This window comes from Polypterus senegalus, chromosome 1 (assembly GCF_016835505.1).
Source record: "Polypterus senegalus isolate Bchr_013 chromosome 1, ASM1683550v1, whole genome shotgun sequence".
NCBI classification, from domain to species: domain Eukaryota; kingdom Metazoa; phylum Chordata; class Cladistia; order Polypteriformes; family Polypteridae; genus Polypterus; species Polypterus senegalus.
In genome coordinates this window covers 235,759,662-235,785,238 of record NC_053154.1, presented here as the reverse complement: position 1 = coordinate 235,785,238, position 25,577 = coordinate 235,759,662, and the positions used below count along the sequence as shown (strand labels likewise).

General features: G+C 35.6%; 1 protein-coding gene across 2 annotated transcripts in view; it reads left to right on the top strand.

Annotated features, from left to right (window-relative positions):
• LOC120539918 (transcription elongation regulator 1-like protein) overlaps positions 1-25,577 on the top strand; it is a 742,345-nt gene that overhangs the window by 526,448 nt on the left and 190,320 nt on the right. For both annotated transcript variants that reach the window (XM_039770261.1, XM_039770271.1), the window contains exon 6: positions 22,466-22,591. In XM_039770261.1, the coding sequence (XP_039626195.1) occupies positions 22,466-22,591 (126 nt within the window). The remainder of the gene's footprint in view (positions 1-22,465; positions 22,592-25,577) is intronic.

Here is a 25,577-nt window from a genome sequence, read left to right as displayed (position 1 = left end):
GTATTGATAATTTTAGAAACTGGATAAATAAGTGTTGTCACTAGATGTCCAGGTAGACCACAGCAATCAACCATCAATTATTATTAATTTAACAACATGCAAGTGATTCTTGGTGAGAGCATAATGGTTTTTTCATCACATCTAGAGGAAAATATTGTTTATTGGATTTAAGGAGTAGCAATTAATTCATTTGGCATGATTTAAAAGAGGAAAACAACTACATGCAAAAACCTAATGGACCGGTGCCCAATAATTAGGCAGTTTCACAGTGTAAAATCCATGTTTTTTTAAGTTTCTTGTTGTTGAGAAAGAATGACATACAGTATAAATATTAATTACTCTAATTAAAGCAATTTGCTTTCTTTGTTTTTGCCTATATTGCCTTTCAGTGACATTACCAATTTCAACATATGTATATATTTAAACATTATTCCAATCAAAGTACATTAAACTGCCCCATAATTTTCACCATGTATTCTTAAAATTCTTCTCAATCTCTGCAGAGAAGAAGCATTGAGGTTTTTCTTGTTACTGCTTCAGCATGCACAGTTCTAGTCTCTGCAGAACTTCATCTGCTCATTTCCTCACAAATCTGAGTCTCAGCAGGTATCTTGTTTCTTAGTGATGTTCGCTGTACACTCACTCCATTCATTTAACAGCATAAGTCTTTGGCTTATAGATGGGGCAAATAAATTCAGTGACTTGCATGTGCTGTGTCCCAGTCTGCCATTGTGAATTAGTAGCTAGCCTGTAGTAACTTATTTTTGAAGTAATCAGCTTTCTCCTTTTTTAACGTTTTGGAAAGTCAGACACTTTGTAATGTGTGTTGTGACTTTTGGAATCATCTGCATCCCTACTGAGTTGAATTCATGCAAGGATCTCTGGGAGTTTGTAATTTGGTTTTGCTTCTTCCACCATCATTTGTTATTGTTATCATGCACTTTTGTTTCCACAGACTTCCACAGTACACTACTACATAAAGGAATAGTTCTGCACAGTAAACTATTAACCCCTTCCATATATTAAATTGGCACTCTGAGCTCCTAAGTCTTACACATTCTCAAAATCTCCCTTTCTGTAAGTGAATCGGGTGCTTAAACGTTATTTTTTTCTCAGGTATCCACTGTAGATATGACATGATATGAGAAGTGAGGGAACACCTAAATTAAAAGTTTAAAAGAAGTGTAACTATTCCTAGCCATTCCCGTCCACTTTAAACACTGTGCATAGAATTTCTTATTTTATCTTTGTTAGGACTCAACTTCCAAGGACTATATTATTTTATAAAACTTTTCAAAATTTTCTGTATCATCAGAGGCTACAGAATGATTTCTCAAGTAAGAATCCTAGAGCAATGTCTAAACTAGCAGTGTACAACAATATACTGTACGTTATACTCATTAACTGAACAGAATAGCTGTTTGTTTTTTCTTTCGTTCATTTCCTGAAGTTGCTTACTGAACACGGAGTTGCAGAGAGCCTATCCATGTTGTTTTGGCCACAACAATGTAACCAAAAGATATCGGACTAATATTAGTAGTTGATTAAAGTTTTTCCTTGGCTTGAAACCAACTAGGGCAGAAATCCTGCCTCAGAAGGTCACAGTGGCTATAAAGTTATTGTTCCATCCAAATTATGTAATTAGAAGCAAATTATCACTGCTGAAGCCAATTATTATTCACCCGAAACTTTTGTTGTTTGATGTTGATTGTTTGTCTGTATTAATTACTTCTTGTTTTCTTAACCAGGTGCTTAAGAATGAGATGTAAGTAGTAAAGGAACCAACAGTTTATCTTGTAACTTGGGCTCATTTACACCTGTTTGTGTGTTGAGCATAAAATATCTGCTTGAATAAAATATTTAAAAAGAAAGGAAAGAGAAAAAGTGAACAACTGAAATGTACTAATGTGCTCTGGGCCACTTGGATCAGGGGTCACCAAATCCAGTTCTGGAGGACCACCGTGGCTGCAGGTTTTCATTCTAACTCTTTTATTTAATGAGTGCCGTGTTTGTGCTGCTAATTAACTTCTTGTGAATTCAATTTAATTTAATTGCTTTATTAAGATTTGTTCCCCTGAATTTCTCATTGTTCCTCTAAATTACTTCATTTCTTTCCTTAAATAGCACTCAAACAGAAGACCAAGAGAAGAGCCAACAGAAGACCAACTAAGTCAGGGCCTCAAACATCAACCAATTTCACTCCAACTACCTGCTCAATGAGGTCCCAATTCTTTTCGTTAATTAAACCAGTTGTTTAATTTCGTGGCTTGTTGCTGCCCTCGTGGTGCATCAGCAGACATTTCTGAAATTGTTGATTTTCTCTTTCTAAGAGCTCTGTTAAAATTTTTTTGGACCTGAGCAGATTGACATTCCTGAGACCTTTATCAATCTTTATTTTCAGATATTGTACTTTGGACACCAGTTGTTTTGGCTCATTTTGTATCTCATTATTGTTTGGCTGCTAATTAAGGAAAAAGAAACAATTAAGGGATCTGCGTCTTCAAGAACAAGTCAATTAAAATTACTTCAAAAGAAGTTAATTAGCAGAAAAAACAGGTTACTCATTAATAAAAGGGTTAGATTGAAAACCTGCAGCCACGGTGGTCTTTCAGGCCAGAGTTGGCGACACCTGACTTTAATGATATTGAGGGAAAGGAAAACTGAAGAAACTAAAAATAACCAGGTCTGGCAGTATAAATGCCATGGAATTGAATAACAAGTTTAGTTATCAGCCATGAGTGACTTCTTATTAGGAAATTGGGTTGGAACAAATATCTGCAGTGAGTGTAACCCACCAGGGCCAAACCTGAGAAACCCTGCTGTAGGGTAACCCTTGGCCAGCCTTCTGATGAACCATAAAAAGGCAAAATCCTTTGCAATACTAGAGCTGAAACTTGATTTATTGTGCTTGCTTCTTGTCTCCTTGTGTTCACAGCAGCCTAAACCTGTGAACCATTTTCATCATATTGCCAATCTTGTAAAAAAAAAAAAATGATTTAAACTTATCAATAAACGGATGTATGTTATATGTAGGAAGTGGTTCAGTGTTACTTTTTTCCTCTTTAAAAATTTACAATCAAATAGAAATGAAAGGGAAAATAAACTTACAATATGTTCTTAACTTTTATTTATTGAGGTAGGCAGATTGCTGTAGACATAGTTATATCACACTTAAGTTGACAAATTAAAAGCAGAAATAGTGTTAACAAAAAAATAGGGACTCCACCCGTCACATCATGAAAGACTCATAAACTGTGTATGCTCTGGTAGTTTTCCATAAGGGAGTTAATGTTGCTTACAGAAAATTTGGAAGTAATTTTCTTTACTTGACAATCAAAGTTGTATTTTTTCCCTCATATGATTTATAAAAGAGTCTGTAAAGAATAAGAGTTGTTTTTATATAATTTTATTTTTTCTTTAGTGTAAGAAAGCATCAGTCTTCATTGCTTTTGACATGCAGCCAACCACTTGCACCAGCACAATATGAAACACAGTAAGAAATGATTGCACATTTCACAATGATAATCTGTCAGAAAGATTGGTATCCATGCAATTCATTACACACCATTGTGATTTATTTATGCTTCCTCTGTAAAACTAATGCTGTATATCATTTTGATGCACACTAGATATACAAACATTGCTGTATAATACGGTAAGCACTGCATAATAGAATGCTTGTAGCATCTATAATTGTAATCTAGGAATACGCCTGGTATCTGACTTATGCCAAAATGCCTTAAAGTTCAAAATATACATGTCATATCAGTATAATCAAAATATATATGTATGAATTTGAAATAACAAGGAATATATCATTACTTGCAACTTTTTCATATTAGCTGTGAGTGAAAGTAATAAAAGGACCAGAACTAAAGCCAAATTGGAATGCTATTGCTGAGTTTTGAATGTGAAGATAAAACTGTCAATCAATTTATTTATTCAAGCTTTGCTTTATATAGCATCATTATCATCATAGATCCCCAAAAGTCACTTTATAACAAGAAGGGAATACAATATGATATTAAAAAGTTAACATGTACAATGTTATAAATAAACACTCATACAATGAGTTAAAATTGCTGGTAAAGGACTGTGCTTATGGAAACGAAGATGAGATGGTCAGGGATAGAATAGTGTTTGGCACAAACTCAGCAAAAGTACGAGAGAAACTTTTAAGTGCTGGGTCTGAGCTAACATTAAATAAAGCCGTGGACATCGCAAGATCGCACGAGATATTCGCGAGATACAAGTTTAATGAAAACATGCATGGTATAAACGAGACTTTTGATCACTTTGTAACGGAGTTAAAATTGATGGTGAAGGACTGTTCTTATGCAAACGAAGATGAGATGGTCAGGGATAGAATAGTGTTTGGCACAAACTCAGAGAAAGTGCAAGAGTTAAACTTTTAAGTGCCGGGTCTGAGCTAACATTAAATAAAGCTGTGGACATCGCAAGATCGGACGAGATAGCACAACCACAGCTGAGAACCTTCAATGCATGTACTCCGAGCTGCTCACGTGAACTGTCTGTGAACGCAATACGCGCACAAAAAGCAAGACCTCCAAAGAGCACTGAACAAAAACCACATTACACAATTGAGAAGGCAGCAAAAGAATATGAAGCGTGTGACGCATACAAGCATATTCATAAGTGCAGGTACTAAGGAAATAAAGCACATGGTGGAAAAAGTTAATGCCCAGCTAAAGGAAGACAGTGTAAAAATGTGGTAAACTGAACCACTTTGCTAAAGTTTGCAGGACTGGAAAAGGTAAACCTGTGCATGCAGTGTGTGATGTCTCAGATAAAGAGGAAGACGAGCTGTTTATTGATTCAGTAAGAAAGGAACAACCCTCTGAATCTGAACAAGCCTTTGTAGACATATCAATAGGAAAGCAAGGTGTAAAGCTTAAGTTTAAATTAAGTTCATAGATAGGCTGCCGCTAAATATTCGCAGGCAAATCCACAAGTTAATACCGGGAATGCCTGTTAAACATCTTAGATTCACGAGTACCGCTTTGGGTAGTGAACACTTTGATGAATGAAATCTGTTGTCTTTACAACGGTTGACAAACACGAAATATAACTTGAACACAACACATCCTCCAGATACGAACCTGATTGAAAGAAATAATGATAATAAAATCCTTGATGACAACAACATTCTTAACAGTCATAAAACAATTACATTGACAATCATGTTACGTTATTTTTAAAATGTTTCTTTTTCATAAGTTCTTTAACACACTACTTCTCCGCTGTTAAGCGCAGGTATTTTGCTAGTAATAACATAAAATAACAATCTGTTGTACCAGTATAATCCAATTCAGTGTTTCAGAGGTGCTAAGACTACTTAGGTAGAATCAAGCCCTGGACGGGGTTCCATCACAAGGCCTATTCATGCTCACACCTACACTCACAAACATTAGAATGGTTTTCCATATATTTACTAGCTCACATCTCTTTGGGAATGTGGGATTAAAACCATAAAATCCATAAGAAAGCTGAAAACTGGGTAGTAATAACTTGACACTACACTCTAACCCAGGATGTTGGATCCAAGTAGCAGCCGTGCTAACTATTGCACCACTGTCATACCTCCTAACTTGATATATAATTATTATAAAAATTAAATATTAATATACAGTAATTAATGCAAAGTGTATGATATGTTCTTTAAAAGTTGGGGTATTACAGAAGTAAGGGCCATGAAGCAAAATTTCATTTTTCTTTCTACATTATACCTCTTAAAATCAAGCATGTTTAAGAAAAAAAGAGAATCGGCATAACTAGGGCTTTCACATTTTTATAAATCAAAGTAGCTCATTCAGTCCATTGGTTAGCCAATAGCTGAACTGTCCCAATCATAAACTGTAATGTTATTTAAAAGTCATTGGGTGTGTATGGTACAGATTCACAACTTGTTAGATTATTCCAGATTTTATTAAGCAGTTTGAAGAACTGTGGCCAGTTTTTTGTCTTAAATTTACTTCTTTCTAATTTCCACTGAAATATACGTCTTTGAGAAGTATATCCCTTGCTTTTTTTACTAAAATGTTATTGTGGCACAGTTACATTCTAAAAAGGATTTGTTATAGATTGTTTCAACCTATTATAGTTATGTTGATTTAATAAATGTTCTCAAAGTAAGGTACATCCAAGTGAATTGTGTTTTTTAATGTAATCTTTATGTTGGTTTGCTACCAGTTACTCACAGAAACAACTCTATGTAATTTACATTTTTAAATATACTTTAGGTATTATTTGAGATGTATAGGTCCATATTCCAAATTTCTGCACCTGTCTCCTTGTCTCCCTAATTTTTGTGAGGCAGATTGCTGACACTTTATAACACTTATAACCCTTAGTCTGGAAGCTTGGTAACCTGCTGCTGTTGACCATTGCTGTCAGTGTGCAGGTTGCTTACAAGCCATGAACATAACTAAACACATATTTGTTTGCACCAAGGAAGAAGTTCACACTTGTTTATACCCTCATTGTGGAAACAATCGTTTACTTTGCCAAAGTGTGTACAAGTAAATGAAGGTATTCAAAAATAGTCTGACAAGTGTGACAGATGCAGAGTGTGCAAGGTGGCTGTTAGCATCAAGCATCAGCCTGTGAAGTAGGACATTTTCACAGACAAAAGATAAATGATAAAAGAAACTGAATCAAAACTTAGCATCGTCAAGGTTCAACCTATTCTTTATTGTATAACATTGTTGCATTCAGAAAGAAGTGGTGTGTAAGTGATTTCACTCTCAACCAAGAAATGTTTTTTTCAAGGGTCATTCAAAAGCTTGGAGAAGTAATCTGAATTGTCTCTAATACAAACAGAATTTAACTGAAAAAAGTATTATTCTAAAATTTTGTTATTCTAAAATTTCAGAAAACTGTATTATTGTACATGGCGTATGGCTTTTTGCTTTATTTTTGGTCTGATGATATTCATGTGCAGTCTAACTTCACAAAGACCATGAACTCAATTCAGTTAGTGTGTGCCTTGGAAAAACAGTAAGGTATAAGCAAATGTAAAGCAGTATCTATTTAAATTTGAATAACATGTTGTCAGTGCTATGGCAATAAAAATTTCAGTGAGCTTATCATTTTCCATTTTCTCAGAAAGAAAGAGGTTATGTCCTCTGTTTGATAATCACAATGCTTTCCTCTCCATGTGATTATTGGATATGTGCTGTATACAGTACAAAATACTATTAATAAGATAAAAATGGAATGTCAGTTTAGCCACATGTTGCAGTGTCAAAATGTACAAAAAATTATCAGTTTACATTAAATGGTATTTGTGGTAATGATGTACACTGTTAAAAGATTTTATATTAGCAAACACAGTAAACTACATTGTCAGCCATATACATACACTGAAGTTAATAAATGCAGAGATTGTCAGAGACATATTATAAATAGTAGAACTACACAAGTAAAGTATCTGTGCTTGCCTTAGTTTCACTAGTTCTAAAGAGTGTGACAAAGGCTAGCAGATGGCTAATACTATACCATTATACTGACAATATTTATGTTACAAGGTTACCCTGGTCCCTTAGACTCCCTAATACGGTATGCTTCTACCTTCTACCAAGGGCAGCAGCACTGATTTGTAACGGGGTGGAGAAATCGTTTACAGCATGCAATTATCTTAATCCATATAATGAAATTGCAATTTTAGCATTGCGCACACAATGTCTAAATGTATATATCTCATAAAAAGTGACAGCTCTGTGTGATGCTGGTCTGAGTTTGGGTTTCTTTTTATAGACTGCACTTCCATGCATGATGTAATTGTTACAATTAGGATTTTCCTAACTGACAGCATTTTACATTGCTAATTTATTGTCAGCAGCCATACCGCATGCACTTTAGAAGAGGTCATCCACCTGAAGCTAAGCATGTTCCATCATAGCCATTACTTGTGTAGGAGATCATCTAGGAAAGGTTTGGGTTGCTGCAAGAAGAGGTGTTGGTGAGGCCAACAGGTGGTGCTTACCCTGTCATCTAAATGGAGCACTGTTCTGTAAACATGGTGCTGTACTTCAGATGAGACATAAAACCAAGGCTCTGACCCTCTGTGGTCATAAAAGATCCTTCGCATCATCCAGGTGAATGCTACATATAAGTGGTGGTAGAAGTGGCTCCCCACTCACTTAAAGCGTTTTGAGTAGTGAGAAAAGCTCTGTATAAATGTCACGGCAGGTCAGGTTGGGGAGCATGTACTGGTACAGTGTCTTGCCAAATCCACCCATAATGAAAAAGTTCGTGGTCCTGGTTGGCAAACCCTAGGCAGACACACGGACTAGTTCCACCCACCTGAATTGATCATCTATCAAGAATTCTCCAAAGCGACACAGTACCGAAGGAGTCCAGTCTTTGCATCAGGACACTGGATATCGTCCATGACTCGCAACCATGTAGCAAAATAGGAAGCACCAGGACTGTAAGGACTTGGACTTTTTTACTTTTACAAAGATATTGGGAGCGCCACACACCCATTTCCAGCAACAGCATGACCCCTCATGCTCTTCCAATCCATCTACTGACTTCATAGGAAGAGTCAACAGAGACATGAATGTCGCTGCTGAGGTAAGTAATCTCAACAAGGTCAACATTCTCCCCACAGACATGTACATTCCCAATGGTTGTGCCCAAAAGGTCATTAAACGCCTGGATCTTGGTTTTCATCCAGGACACTTGCAAGCCCAGACACTCATACTCCTCGCTCAGTCTCTCAAGAGCTTCCATTGACCCCACGAAGATCACAGCAAGATCAACAAAGTTGTGTTCAGTGAATCTTTCTTCACCAACAGATGCCCCACAGCCTCTGGACCCCACGACCTTGCTCAACACCCAGTCCAGGCAATCATTGAAAAGAACACACCCCTGACGATTCCCAGCATTAGCTGGGAAAAACATGGAGGTTCTGCCTCCACTCTGCACAGCACTCACCAGTACCAGTATAAAGGCCAGCCATGATATCTAGCAACTTTGGGGGGATCCTGCAGTCTCAGGATGTACCACAGGGCAGCTCGATCAACTGAGTCGAATGCTTTATAAAAATCAACAAAGGCTCCAAAGAAATTCTGCCAATATTTTTGTTAGCGCTCTATGAGAACTTTTAGTGCCAGGATGCAATTAATGGTAGACTTCTTAGGCATAAAACCAGACTTCTTCAGTCGCTAGTAGGTAAACATGTGATCACAGGCCCTACTGAGGATAACCCTAGCAAGGACTTTACCCTGCACAGAGAGCAGTGTTATCCCTTGTAGTTGCCACAATCCAGGCAATCACCCTTCCCTTTCCAGTTAGGGACGACAACTCCTGCTTTCCAGTCAGTTGGGATGACACCTGTGTTCCAAACGGAAGCAAAGACTTATTGTAATGCCAAGAGGACAGTCTTACCACCAGCCTGGAGAAGTTCACCCCGAATACCACAAATCCCTGCAGCCTTCCCTGCCCTCAGCTAGTTCACCACCTATGCAATCTCAGTGAGATTGGGTGGTTCATAGCTAAATGGAGGATCAACCTCAAGAACTGTGAATTTAGAAATGTCCACCATCCTAGTTGGAGGATCAGCTATATAAATGTAAAATATTATTATTATTAATATTCTTATATGCCATAGTGCCAGAGGAGGATTTCACTGTTTAGCCAACACTGGAGTTCTAGCAGGCCCTCGATTACCACAGGGTATTTCATATCTGTTAATAGGCTCTTTTAAGTTAAAAGGAGTCAAATCCATTTGGAGCTTGAAATGTTTGAAAGGACATTTTTGAAATCAGACCAAAACTTAATTATAATCCAAGTAAAGAATGTTAAGAACTAGAATTATATGATTATTATTTATACCAACTCAGTCTTACCCTTGCAAGAAAGATATAATTTGTTAAGAAACTTTGCATCTGATAGTCACCTGAGATAGACAGATTTCAAAAGAAAAAATATTACTGCATTTATTTAAAGAAATACAAGTCTCAGACAGGGAAAACAGTTTATAGTAAGGAAATAAATCAAGACTGTCGCTAGGCAGTGGCCCACGGGACCAGTGTCTTGAATCTATTTTATGTTGCCCTGAATGTATATGCAGAATGGGAGTAGGAAACAATGATCAGTGCCCTACTTTTTATTTTTATTTTCCCTCAGATACATTAAGTCCAGTTTTCATCTCCCTGATTTGTCTCTGTAGGTTTATTCCTGAACTGCTGATGTGAAGTTTAGGAATTATTAATTTTTAGCAGTTTATTATATTCCAGTCTGATCAGAACCATCAGATCCTACAGAATTAAATGTTTGATTCCCTAAAGAATTAATGTTTTCATTTACAGTATTAATACTCATGGATGTGCTACTTACAATCAGAAGAAACTGAAAAACTAGTTTCATTTCATTTCCATATAATTGATTGTTTACATTATATGGGGCAGTAGTTAAATTCTTAATTTCCTTTTTTAGCACTCTTTGCTTCCATTCTTAAAACAGCAACATTCTTAAAGATACGTAATCCAAATTATGATTTGTCATAAAGTGCAAACCACCCTGAATAGAGTGCCAGTCAATACATTCATAATTATAATGACCACTGCTTCTTGTTAAATTTAAAAACTTATTTGCTTTTGATATCACGTTTCATACATTACACCATCAAATACTGCCTTCCAAAACAAATAAGTATACATTAAATGTAACAAGATATAATTCAACATCTTTTAATAGATGATAAATTAATAAGAAGCAAGCATAAATGCACATGTACATAAGATACTGTAGTATGTAGGAGTAGATTAACAGTATGAGATGACAGAACAGAGGAATTAGGATAAATACAGTTGCTGCATAATATTCAAAGTGCAATAGTCAATTAAAATGCAAAAGAGAAGAGATGCATTTTTATGTATGGATTTAACGTGTCTAATGATAAAGCTTCATGAACAGACCAGGGGAGAGACTTTCAGTGAGTAGGAGCCAGAATGCTAAATGAGAACTCACTGTGAATTGTAAAATGAGCTTTTGGTATGCTAAGAAGGCATCAGAGAATTTCAGTCATGTGGCTCATTGATATGATATGAGCAACAATGATGGTCAATCAGGCCTGTTAAGTGGTTGATTCTTCAGTGATTATTGAAAAGCAAATTTCTGTTCTACACTGTAGTTTAGAGGTGATGTAGACATGACATAGTATTTATTCATCTTCAAAGAGGAAAGGTCACATTCTGGCAGTATTCCCCAAATAAGTCTAGACTCCAATGGGAAGTGATTTTTGTTTTTATGTTACTGATTTTAATATACAGTATTAATTTAATGCACCATTGTAATTCATAAAACACCAAATACAGTTTTGTATTAAATACTCAGAAACCTGAGGCACACCATAGGGAGAGGAGTCAAAAACAGATATTGCATGCATCAAGAGAGGTATAAGCACTTTTTTTTTTTTTTTTTTTTTTAATTTATTTTATTACAATCCATACATAGCAATCAAGTTTTTACAAAAAAAAAGAATTATGTTAAGAACAGGTCGATCCCCACCCTGAGAGAGAGAGCAAGCCAAACGGTGTAAAATTTAAGGCTTGTAAAAATACCTAAATTAATAAATTCTCTGTGCTTTATAAACTTATTTTAAAATATTACTGATTAGATCCTGCCATGTTTTGAAAAAGTCTGTACAGATCCTCTAACTGAGTATTTGATTTTTTCCAATTTTAAATAATATAACACATCAGTTTCCCACTGACTTAAAGAGGAGAGTTTGGGTTCTTCCAGTTTATCAGAATGAGTCTGTGTGCCAAGAGTGTAGTGAATGCAATCACAATTTGTTTGTCTTTCTCCACTTTAAGCCCCTCTGGAAGAACCCCAAACACAGCTGTTAATGGGTTAGGAGGGATTGTGAGTCCAAGGCTGTCTGAGAGGTAATTAAAAATTTTTGTCCAGAATAATGTTAATTTGGTGCAGGCCCAGAACATGTGACCCAGTGAGGCTGGGGCTTGGTTGCAACGCTCGCAGGTTGGATCATGCCCTGGAAACATTTTGGAGAGTTTTAGTCGAGACAGATGTGCTCGATATATAATTTTGAGTTGTATAATTGTATGCTTTGCATATGGAGCTTGAGTGAATTCTCTGCATTCTACTTTCCACTCCTTTTCTGATATATTAATTGAGAGATCATTTTCCCAGTGTCCTCTTGGATCTTTGAAAGGAAGGGATTGTAAAATGATTTTATATATTGTAGAGATGGAGTCTAACTCCTTGAAATTGAGCAATATTTTTCCAGCGTGGATGAGGGTGCAAGATGAGGAAAATCTGGAAGGTTCTGTTTAACAAAGTTCCTGATTTGAAGATAGTGAAAGAAATTTGTAGCTGGAATGTTAAATTTGGAATGTAATTGTTCATAGGATGCAAAGACGTTGTCTATATAAAGATCTCTAAGCAAGTTAATTCCAAATTTTTCCAGATATTAAAACTGCATATGTTTGTGAGGGTTGAAAGAGGTGGTTCTTTGCAGGTGCCACAGAAGAAGCTTCTCCGTCTTAAAATGCTTTCTACATTGGTTCCAGATTCTAAGTGAGTGGAGCACAATTGGGTTATTAGTGTATTGCCGATAACGTGTGTTTATTGGAGCACAGAGCAAGGAATACAAAGAAGTACTGCAGGATTTTACTTCTATTGCTGTCCATGCCTGTGTATGTTCTTCTATTTGTGTCCAGGTTCTTATCGCCTGTATATTTGCGCCCAGTAATAAAACTGGAAGTTAGGTAGAGCCATGCCGCCTTCTGCCTTTTGTCTTTGTAGGGTCGCTCTTTTGATGCGTGGATGTTTAGAATTCCAAATAAATGAGGTTATTGTTGAATCTAATTGCTTAAAGAATGATTTATTAATGTATATTGGTATGTTTTGAAATAAAAAAAGGAGCTTAGGAAGAATATTCATCTTAACAGTGTTAATTCTTCCAGCTAGTGTGAGATGAAGGGTTGACCATCTATGCAAGTCTTGTTTAATTTTTTCCATGCAGACGACGAAATTTTGTTGATAAAGAGCTTTATGTTTACTTGTGATGTTTACCCCGAGGTATTTAAACTGTTCTGCAATGATAAAAGGAAGGGTGTCTAATCTAATATTATATGCTTGAGAATTCACGGAAAGAGTACACTTTTATTCAGATTAATTCTGAGACCAGAGAGCTTTTGAAATTCTGTGAGTGCTGCTAAGACTGCAGGCACAGAATTTTCTGGGTCCGATATATACAGTACCATGTCATCTGCATATAATGAGATTTTCTGTTCCAGTCCTTCTCTGCTAATCCCCTTTATCTGATCAGTATTTCGACAATGTATTGCCAGTGGTTCAATGGCAATTGCAAACAGCAGTGGTGACAAAGGGCATCCTTGTCTTGTGCCACGCTCTAGTTTAAAGTAGTCTGAGCAAATGTTATTGATGCAAACTGAAGCTTCTGGGTTAGTATACAGTAATTTAATCCATGCACAAATGTTCGGGCCAAACCCAAACTTCTCCAAAATAGTAAAAAGGTATTTCCATTCAATCATGTCGAATGCTTTTTCTGCATCCAATGATAATAATATTTCTGGGGTGTTTGATTTAGTTGGTGAGTATATTACATTAAACAGGCGTGAAGATTTGAAGATAAGTGTCGGCCCCTAATAAATCCAGTTTGGTCTTGTGATATTACGAGGGGAGCACTTTCTCCATCCTTCTAGCTATGATTTTAGAGAGTATTTTAACGTCGTTATTCAGAAGTGAAATTGGTCTGTATGATGCACATTGTAATAAGTCCTTATTTTGTTTTGGAAAGACAGTGATTAGTGCTTGGCAAAGGTTTGTGGAAGAGATTGGTTATCTCTGGCTTCTGTAAATGTTGCTAATAGGAGGGAGCTAGCTGAGCGGAGAATTTCTTGTAAAACTCTGCAGGGTAGCCGTCAGGGCCTGCTGCTTTTCCACCTTGGAGTGACTTTATAGCATCCAGTAATTCTGATAATGACAGAGGTTTATCAAGTTCCTCCACACTAAAAGCGTCAATTTGTGGTATCTGTAATTTATCCAGAAATGCATTAGATTGTATATTGTCTTCTTTAAACTCAGTAGTATATAGGGATTTATAGTAGTCTCTAAAAGTGTACATTATATTTTTGTGTTCGATGATTTTATCTCCGTTCGTGTTAGTAATTACCGAGATTGCGCTTGCACATCTTGCTTGTGAATTTGTTGCCTAAAAGCTTATTAGCTTTCTCCATGTTCATAATAATGATGTCTGGATTTGTAAATTAGATGTTCAGTTTCTTTAGTTGTCAAGAGGTTTAATTCTGAATGTAGAGCCTGCCTCCTCTTATGTAGAGTCTCGCTTGGTAGTCTGGCATGTTCTTCATCTATTTTAGTAATTTCGCTTTTATCTCTGCTACTTTCTTCGCTTCGGATTTATTTCTGTGGGAAAGATATGAGATAATCTGTCCTCTTAAGAAGGCCTTAAGAGTTTCCCAGAGTATTCCTGCAGAGATCTCAGGGATGTATTTGTCTCTAGAAAGAATTCAATTTGTTTGGATATAAATTCAGTACAATTCTCGTCAGCTAATAGAAGCGGATTGAGACGCCATCTGGGGTGAGTGTATGGGGCTTAGTAATTTCAGCTCCAAGATCATCGGAGCATGGTCTGAAATAACAATAGCATCGTATTTACAAGATTTAATCTTAGGCAAGAAGTTATTATCTATAAAGAAGTAATCAATCCTTGAGTAGCAATGATGTACTGGTGAGTAGAAAGAATATGTTCTTGAATTTGGGTTTAAAAACCTCCAGGGATCTGATAAGTTGTGATCAGTTATAAACTTTGTAATTATCTTTGTGGTGTTAGTTGCCGTTCCCCCTGTGGAGGAAGTCTTATCTAAAAGTGGATTTAAAACACAATTAAAGTCCCCAGCCATTATAAGTTTATGAGTGTTCAGATTGGGAATGGATGCAAATAAATTTTGTATAAATTCCTTATCATCAACATTAGGTGCATAAACATTTATCAAAATCATTTTACAGTTAGATAAGTCTCCCATGACCATCACATATCTCCCTTCAGGATCCAATACTACATCTGATGCTACAAATGGTACTGTTCTATGTATGAGAATTCCCACCCCTCTAGTTTTCTTTGTAAAACTAGAATGGAACATTTGGCCAGTCCAGTCTTTTGCAGCCGGAACTGATCCTTACTTAGTAAGTGGGTTTCCTGTAAAAATACTATTTTAGCATTTAGACCTGTTAGGTGAGAAAGTACTTTCTTTCTCTTTAATTCGTGATTCAGGCCTTTAACATTCCAGCTTACGAAGTTAACTGTCCCATCATGGAGACACTGATTCTGAGTTTTTGATGTCATTTTATAGTCTTAACTGGAAGTGAAATAGTTTAGGTCTTAATTTCCTATCCCCCAAGAGTTGTTGCCATGCAGCTTATTATTACGTTGATAGTTATAATTATAAAGATTGAGATGATAGATTAGGTATAGATCAAGCCTGCTCTCTTTCTCTTCCCCCCTTAACCCCCCACCCTCCCTTTTTGCCTCCCCAGGTGAGGCTAAAACCCACTTCATGCAGTCCCAGTCCTCTGACATACCCAGAGACAGAGCACGTCCAAAGCACATCAAGCCCCCATGCAGTGGCGCTTTAAGGTTAAAAGATAGAGATATCTGTTACCAATATAGTCTTTAAAAGAGGAGAAAAAAAAAAAAGAATTTTGCACTTAATATATATATATATAATCTTCAGCAATTTTAGTGCATTAAGATGATACCCCCAGATAATAAACCCAGGTGATGGTGTTAAGGATGTGTCCAAAATATGCAAGCACTTCTAATATGAGCAATATCCAGTAAGCCCAGTATAGTTCTTAAGGTTCTAAAGTAGATTTCATGGTCGCCAGCACTAAAAGGCAGTAATGAAATGAAGGAGGATTATCATAGTTTGATTTCTAGTGTCAGCAAGTAAGGATGAGTTATTTACAATGTTTAAAAGAGATGTCTCAAAGCTCTTTTAAGGTTAAAACCAGACTGGCTGTTTGCTGGCGATGTGTTAACAATATTATCTATGGGCATGGATTAAATTCAGAAAGTGAATATTTGGTCTAGAACATGAGAGAATAGCAAAGAGTGAAGCAAGTCAGAATAAGAATAAGCCACCCTATAATTGGAATATTCATGAGTAATGTAATGATTTACTGCATGAGGTGCACTATATCATAAACAAAAAATATTTGAAATATTAGGATGTGTACTTCACTTTAAATGTTTAAAGTCCAAATATTCATAATTACAATAGAATATTTTCATTTTAACCCTCTCTGTGCGGTTCTTGGAGGGCTAAGACCACCAGTTAAGAATCAAATATCAAAAATATTACTATGTTTGTGACCAGCAACCTTGAATAGCATAAAATGACACTCCATGTGCCTGTATTACCAATTCCCATTTTTAGGAAGTTTTGTGAAAAGTAGAAACCTTGACCTTTTGTATCCCAACAGAGGATGATCCCCTGGGGTCCATTCATATGGCATGGACAACTTCAAGTCCTTCTGACCATTTTTGCTGAAGATACCTATTCATTTTCTTCTTTAAAAAGGGGGAGAACCCCAAAAAGCTGGGGGAGATGTGGGAGGTTTCTCATACTGGTGATTCAGAAGTTGCTTGCCAAAAAAGAAAATCTGAGGTGATTTCAAAGAGTTTTTAACACTTTGACTGCAACAAGAGATGGGGAAAGGTAGAGAAATCATTAAGATGGATGAGATTGTGAAGGGACAAAGCAGTGAACAATGAAAGACCTATCCAAAGAGGTTAATTGTCTTTAATAAGATAATAGAATTGTTTTTCTCCTCATTTGACTACAGGAAGTATTTCTTTATAGCACCCAGAGATGTGAGGACCAGATTAAGCCATGAACAGAGGGACCTGGTAGATTGCCAGTTACATTCCAGTCATCATCCAAGGGTATTGATCTCACAGTTTTTCAGAAACCTAATTACTGTTTTACATCTGCTTTATTCTTGATGGTAATTGTAACTGTTATAGGTGTCAAAGTGGAATTATGCAGTTGTTCGGTTTCCTCAGTAGTAAATGGAATGGAGGGGTGAGTAAAAAAATTGAATATGAAGTTGGAAAGTCAAGGAGCAGACATTAGCTTTATCTGATTGAAGTTGATAATATGGAATTGGTCTGTTGTTTGCTAATATTATGAGATTAATTAATAATTAAATTTGGTGTTTCATGAATGCATGGGGTCCAACTGACTAAATTAACCACTTTGCCTAATATTTATCAATAGACAATGTGAAACTCAATGAGACTAATCAATTTAGTAAGGAAAAATGATTAATACTCAGACTTGAGGCAAGATAAATATTTAATCATAAATCCAGTTTATGCACCTTCTTCTGCCTTATCATAGTGAGTGGGAAACTGAGATATGAGTCTATCATAGGGCACACTCATGCATACACCCACACTAAATCAATTTAATGTCATTATCAAGTTAAAAGCATATATCGGGACTATGGGATTTTTAGTATTGACTTTGGCTCATAAATATTAATCTCTTTACAGAGTATGCCTTAACCACACTTAAACTCTGTAAAACAGTACTAAAGGCCAGTTTTATCAAAAAATGTTCAGAAATGATTTCTGTAACTGACTATAAAGAGTCTCTCACTGCTATTAAGAAACCTACAGTTCATGCCTGCATGATAATTATTATGGGCCCTACAAAACCATAGCACATTAAGTTTTTATAAGCATTTTTTTCAGAAGAGATTAAGCTTAAAAATGTAAACATACAGCCGACTATCTACAAGATAAACGCCAATAAAGTTCGAAATAAAGATTATATAATATGTATATTGAATGAATAAAGCTGAATTATTAAATGTATGTCTAAATGATGCACCTCTGAACATTTGATATGTACTTATAAACTGGAAGAGTTACCATTCAGCTTCTTATATTTGTTTAAAACCCTTAGGAACTTTATTAATCTTTCAGGTGTTTTTTTTCATGTTATTTGGATTTTGGAGTGTTTGCAGTGATCACAATTTCTGGTTTGGTAACTAATCTGATTTGGGAAATTTCAATATGCAGTCATTAAAGTTTGAAATGTGTCAAATATTATAATTATAGTATAGTGCAGTATTGGACCAAACCTTACCTTTCCACTAAGAAAACATATTTTTTAGTATTTTGCAATGCCCTGTCTTTATTTGGGACCTGGATTTTCCCCAAAAAACAATGAATGGATTTAATTTCACTTTTGAGTTTTTTGTATAGGTATATTCACCTAGACCTTTATTAAATGGATAATTTAGTGGTCCTTATGAGCAGCAGGCACTACAGCTTATCTCAACATTTTATAATGATGTGATTTCAGGTAAAACTGTGGTGTGGTAGAAGGGTGGGTGGTGGTCTTTAAAGGGCGATGGGACTGGATTGAAAAGGTGAGAGAGAGTGTTAGTTTGTTTAATCTGATATGGAAAAGCAGGTGAGCCACAGCATTTTTAAAACGGCTACAAACCTGTATTTTATAGGCCAAGTAGGTTACTGTTGTGTTTTGTGTTCATTCTCATTGGTCATTCTATATTTTTATTTGTGTTACATTAGCTCAAGAAGTAGCTATCTATTAAAATAGTACAAAATAAGTTATCTAAAAAAAGTAAATAATAAATCTATTTCTTTCCTGAGTGATCCAATTACATAGTTGTGGCGAGTCGGGTTATTTTGGCAGAATCAATAGCAAAGAAAGGAGCCATCCATGTATGGGCTAGTCTATAACTAGGTACATTCACACAAGACCACTCTTACTCATACTGGATCTAATTTAGTGTCTGTAGCCAATCTAATCTGTAGTTTTTTTTTGTTTTTTTTTATAGTGATAAGAAATGCATCGCATTCAGAGAATGTGTAACCTCCACCTGGACATTATGCTGGCGGGGCCAAACGTAATTCTCAAATGAGAATACACTTATGGGGACAACCAATTAAAAAATGTGTAATGAATAGCGGCAACAACCACAGGACTTACAAAATATGCGCCCACAGTTTCTCCAGTCCATGTGTTTTAAACCACCTCTAGGGTTTCAGGGAGAGAGCAAAAAGTAATGAACAAAAGACTTAATGCTAGTGAAAATAAAAAGATAAAATTGCTGTTATCCATTCAGCAGCTCATTAGAACCAGGTAACTAAAACATAATAATTAATTTGCAAGTTGTAATTAGTGCTGCAACATTGGAGACAGAGAGAGACACACAAACATAGTCCACCGCATCTACTGGACTTAACATATTTGAGAACTGCTTCTGTCTGTTACAATATCTTTCTATCATTTTAACTATTGCATCTCTGTATGACATAACAGTATATGGAGTCTAGATAAGCATTGTGTTCTATGGATATATAAGTTAAAATGCTGTGGCTGTTTTGTTATAGCATGCTTGCAATTCCAATTATGCAGTACTATTATTCATAATGTTATGTTGTTCATTTAAACATGCAGTCAGAAGGTGGTTGTTGTGTAGCCTCATCTAGTGCATCTACTGTTGTAGTTATGCAAATCTGTTGATTCGAGGATTTTGAGTACTGAGATCTGTATCTCCTTTGGCTCTTCATTATCATCTCTCTTAATGGCAGTCCTTTTGATGGCTTTTGCAGTTCATATTTTCATGAATGTAGCTGCCAATTCTTTCAAACTCACATCAACTCCTACACTATCATTGTAGCACTGAATAACAGGGAAAACACACAGCACCTGTGACAACATAGCGTTCATGCTTACTTTTGTCAATTGATGCAGTTGAATGCTACAGAAATATTTTATTTTTGCATAAGGTTATATTCATGTTTAAAACAGGTTATGTATATTTTTAAAACATGCAATGTGCTCTCTTTATACATGACACACATTTCTATTCAAGTCATTAACAGATAAATGTAAACTGCTATTTGCTGCTCCTTAAATCAAAACAGGGGAAACCATGATAGTTTTGCTAGTGCCAATAATAGTGTATCTTGGGCTATGTGTTTTAATAAAGTAACTTTGGTATGAAGTTTTTTATCAAACTTTTTAAGTGCTCTAAGCTTTTATATAGATAGATAATGACTAATAACAGATAGCCAGATAGATTGCATTGGATTTGTCCCAAGGGGAGGAATGTATCTTTTTATAGAAGCTTAATAAATACATACATAAATATTATAATAAACAATAACAACAATACCCCTCAAGTACATATCTGAACTGCTAAAAAGAGAGGGAACACTTCTGACTTGGCCAAAGATTTAAACAGCAGACACAGTTACAGAGAGGAATTATAAATGCATGTTGCCATTGATCATCAGCTGAAAGTACTCGGTGCCAGTGCGTTAGAGAGAAGATGTGTAGCATTGTTCATAATGGTACTGACTATTTTTTCGTTCCCTTCTCAACTATTAATGCTAATGTGTGGTGAGTGCTTATAATAACTGAACCTGACTTTTTTAATCAACATGTTGATTTAGTGAGCCTCTCTTGAAGTCACGTTAATGGCCCAGCACATCACAGTGTAGAAAATCATGTTGTAGAACATGTAAAGGATGTCACTATCCATATTAAGGGAGCGCAGTCTCCTAAGAAAAAAGTCTACTCAACCACTTCTTATATAGTTCCTCTGTTTCATGAGACCAGTTCAGCTTGTCATTGATGTGGATTCCCAAGCACTTGTAGCATTGAGCCGCCTCTAGCTTTACTCTTTGAATAGTGACCAGACATACAGTAGAGGCTGTTTGCTGCTGCGAATGTCAATAACAGATTTGTTGATTTTGCTGATGTTAAGCTGCAGGCAATTGTTTTTGCAACCAGAAACAACATTGTTGCTATTGATGCAGTAGGCATAGTGTGGAGGGACTGGCCATTGGTGGAATGAAAAAAAATCTTTTAAAAAATTGTTCAGGTTGTAAAAGGTAGTGATCTCAAGTTACATGCCTGTTTTGATGTTTTAATGTTGAACCAAAATTTTGTAATTCTGGGTTGTCATGTGTAGTTACTAGACAATCTGAGAGATCAAATATTTGGACTTTAGGAGACAGAAATCCCGAAAGTAAACACAATTCAAACATTAAAAACTCTATACAAAAATCACTCCTTTCAAAATGTTTAACTTTAGCTTCTACAAGGTACCACTATTCTGTCCTGGTCACATTTTAATTTTCTACAGTCATATATGGTATTAATGAATTATGGATTTAATAGTAATTGAAGAATGCTTGTGAAAATATCAAAGGAGTATAAAAAATACATTGCACTGTGTTTCTACATACACTGTCTGTTTAGTGTACTACAGATGCAATTTGAATATATTGTGCATGAATTAAAAAGTTTATATTGTACCCAGCAAATCGCTGGAGTAGGAGATAATCTTAGATAATATTTTGCTTCCTAGGCTGTTTTCCACTGGTTTAACTCTGATCTGAATTGTCACTATCACAGGCTAGAGAAATACTTACACCCTAAGCACATCTCAAAATATTTTCTGCATTAGTGCTTCTATTTGTGGAACGTGCTACAAATATTCCTAATTTTTTCCACAGCTGTCTATCAATTTTCATACCTGTTTAATTCAATATTGAACACAAGGACCCAGAAATGACCTGGATAAGAATGGGTACAAGGCAGATACTAACCTAGATAACATGCTGGTCCACACAAACACATCCACATATCTGCTCAATCCAAGACAATTTAATATTGTAAATACTGATATCTTTGGACTTTGAAGGGAAACTAAAGGCATTGGTGGAAACTCAAATCAGATAGATGGACTACAGGCAAATGGACTTGCAGGATGAGCTCTTCTTAGCCCCTATGCGAACCTTGTCATAAACATCTAACATACAATATAATTATATGAGTTTTTTCGTCTCTGTCTCTCTCTGTATATATACAGTGTATATATATATATATATATATATATATATATTTATATGTGTGTGTGTGTGTGTGTCTGTGTATATGAATATATACAGTATGCAGTGTGTGAATATGTACAAATATATATAATATATATATATTAGAGCTGGAAATTGTGTGTCATGTTAAAGGGAGTGAATGCATATATGATACATTATTTTGTGTTTTATATTTGTAGACTAGTTTGCAGGGGGATTTGTTTCCATTTCGCTGTTAAAGGGCCTTTGTTCTGTTGATTAGAGTTGGAAAAGGCAAACTAAATACACTGTGATTGAAAGCTGTATGTAGTTGTACTTCATAAATATTATGTATATAAAATATGTTTGTACATGTGTGTATTTAAAGATCAAGAAAAATATGGTAAATTCTTTTATTACGGGTTTGAACTATACTCGGTGATATTCATGCTACAGTCTGTTTTTCCCACACAGTCTTTTATTAATTTTTAAACACTAAAGCATTTCTCTCCCATTAATATGCAGGGTCTATTTCTGGATTGGAAGGGCAAGGTGCACAAACAAGGGCAACACAAGTCAGAAGAGTAACAGCGGTGTCTGCCCCAGCTGTAACTTTCATGGCAAGTGACTGGATGGATCAAACATCAGCAGGTCTGGCATTAAAGCAATGATTTTATAAATGTTTTATAAATTAAATAAGCTGAAAAACTGTTCCAATTTGACAAAATATTGACCAGACTAATGAAATGCATTATCAATGAAGTGCAAAATGAATTTCACTTTAAGAACTGGAAGCTAATTGTATTAAAATAAACATACAACCAATAATTATATGGATAAGTTAACTATAAATGCAATATCTTCACTAAAATCTAATTTTCGATTGTTTATTTAGTTTTTTCCTACCACAATTTTTATACCTCCTCTCTTCAATGACTTTAGAAAACAAGAAATAGATATTATTTTATTATTAATATGCAAAAAATTTAAAAATAAATAAATCAATATTTTATTTACAGGGCACTAATATTTATAATTAAAAGTGGTAGCGAACAATAGCTTGATACCATATGAATATTTTATGTCACTTCCGATGGCTATCAACTTTTGAAAATACTGAACATTCTAGACTAAAACTGATCTTTCCAAATGCTAATAAAGTAATAAATAGATTGGTGGTATATTCAGTTAATCCATTTGGACTAATGTACATCAACTTGCACACGTTTTCATTCCTAAAATAGTCATTGTCCTAGGTGTCAATTTAATAATATAAATGTACGCAAGTCATTCCTTATTGTTTCAAGCCTTTGTCCCAGAGAATTTGATGCAGTGTGTCTCATGGACAGCTGGAACGCTCCCCTTTATTTGTATCACAGGTAGCTGTACAGTGCCTCAGTCATGTGTTGGTGATAAAGATTGCAAATAACTGAAGAATATAATAATTCTTTGCATTTATAGTCTATTAGGAGTATGAGTAAAATGTAGCTATAAAAAAGCCAAATTAAAAAACAGGTTTTTAAGTGTTTTTTCAAAATGTTCCACAATACTAGCTGGCATATCACTATTGATAAAGTATTCCAGATTTTTGGCACATAACAGCAAAAGGTCACCTCACCACTTCTTTTATGCTTAGCTCTCAGAATAATAAGCAGACCACTGTTAGACAGTCTAAAGGTAAAATTTGGAATTTAGGAGGCAGGCACTCTGAATTATAAGAAGGAGCAAGATTATTTAAGGCTTTATATACCATTAATAGTATTTTAAAATTAATTTCTAAAGGGCACAGATAACCAATGGAATGATGCTAAAAATGGCTAGATATGCTCTGATTTTCTTTTTCTAGTTAAGATTCTTGCTGCTGCATTCTGGACAAAATGCAACCAATTGTCTGCCTTAGGCAGTCCTGCTAGCAGTGTGTTACAGTAATCAATAATAACAAAGTGCAAATTAATTTCTCAGCACCTTGCATTGTTAAAAATGGTCTAATTTTTGCCATATTCCTAAGTGAAAAGGTGCAATCCTCTTAATCTGGTTAATGTACAATTTAAAGTTCAGGTTGGAGTCCACGATTACGCCTAAAGTCTTTACCTTCACCTTAACTTTTGCTAAAGGGCCGAGTTTATTTCTAATGCCCTAACATCTTCTATTTTGGCCAAACACAAAGATTCAGAAAGTATTCAGACCACTTCACTTTGTGGATATCTTGTTGTGTTGAAGATCTAATTTTAAATGGATGATTTTATAGTCAGTCTACACTCAATAACCCATAATGACAAACCAAATGCACCAATTTATGGCTGACTGAGATGACGAGTAATGATTTATTAGAACTTGCCAAAACTAGTAATACAAATACATTTTTTGTTGTTATTATTATTTCATGGGGTCTTATATGTTTTCTGACTGTTGGAGAGCCCATTAAGGTTTGTTTTGATCAGTACTGCTCCAGGTAGCTACTTCTTATGCATTCGGTGCACGCCACCTTCAATTACACCTTCTTAACCCGTAACCACATTTTTCATTTTTAGATTCATTGATGACCCACTAGCAGACATTTAAGTCTTGGCTTTGGCTGGGCCACTCATAGACAGAGACTTGTCCAAAAGCCATTCTAGCTTTGTTGAGGCTGTATGTTTCAGGTCATTGTCATGCTGAAAGGTAACTGTTGCCCCAGTCTGAGGTCAGGTGTGCATTCATCCTTCTCTCAATTCTGACCCATCTCCCTTTCTCTGTAGCTGAGAAAAAAACCTATGCTGCCACCACCCTGCTTGACCTGTGGGGATGGCATTAGGTAGGTGATCAGCAGTGCCTGGTCTTTTCCAAACATACTACTTTAGTTTGTGCCTATTTTTTCTCATCTGTCTAGAGAATCTTTTCTTCATGTCCTCAGAATCCTTTCAATGTCATTTGGTCCAAGTGAGTTGTCACATGTCTTTTACTCAAGACTGGCTTCTGCCTAGCCACTGTGCCAATAACGTGTGATTGATGGAGTGTTGCTGAAATGGTCAGGCATCCAACCTACTTATTCTCCCAGCTCAGGGTATAACTTCTGAAGTTTTTAGAGTGACCATTCAGTTCTTGGTCACCTCTTTGACCCTTCTTGCCCAGTTTCTCAGTTTGGCTGAAGGGCCAACTCTAGGAAGAATCCTAGTGGTTTGAAAATTTTGACCATTTCAGAATTTTTAAGGCCCCTGTGTACACTTAAAGCATTAGAAACGGGTTTATATCCTTGAACTGTTTTATTCCTCACCACAGTTTGATCTTGGAGAACTACAGAGAATGTCTTTGACTTCCTTTTGTCCTGAAACAGAGTGTGAATTGTGGGACCTTATAAACACAAGTTTGTGCCTTTCTAAATCATGTTCAATCAATTCAGTTTGGAACAGAGGGACTCCAATCAAGTTCTAGACACATGAATCTGACCACAGTTTGAAGTGCCACAGCAACGGATCTAAATACTTACATGAATGAGAGATTTCAGTTTTTGATTTTTAATATATTTACAGACTTTCTGAACATGTTTTCAGTTTGTCATTATGGGTTACTAAATGCAGAATAATTGGCAAAAATGACAGAACTTTCCACTTAAAAATATATTTACAACACAATAAAGTGGGCAGAAAGTGAAGGGTTA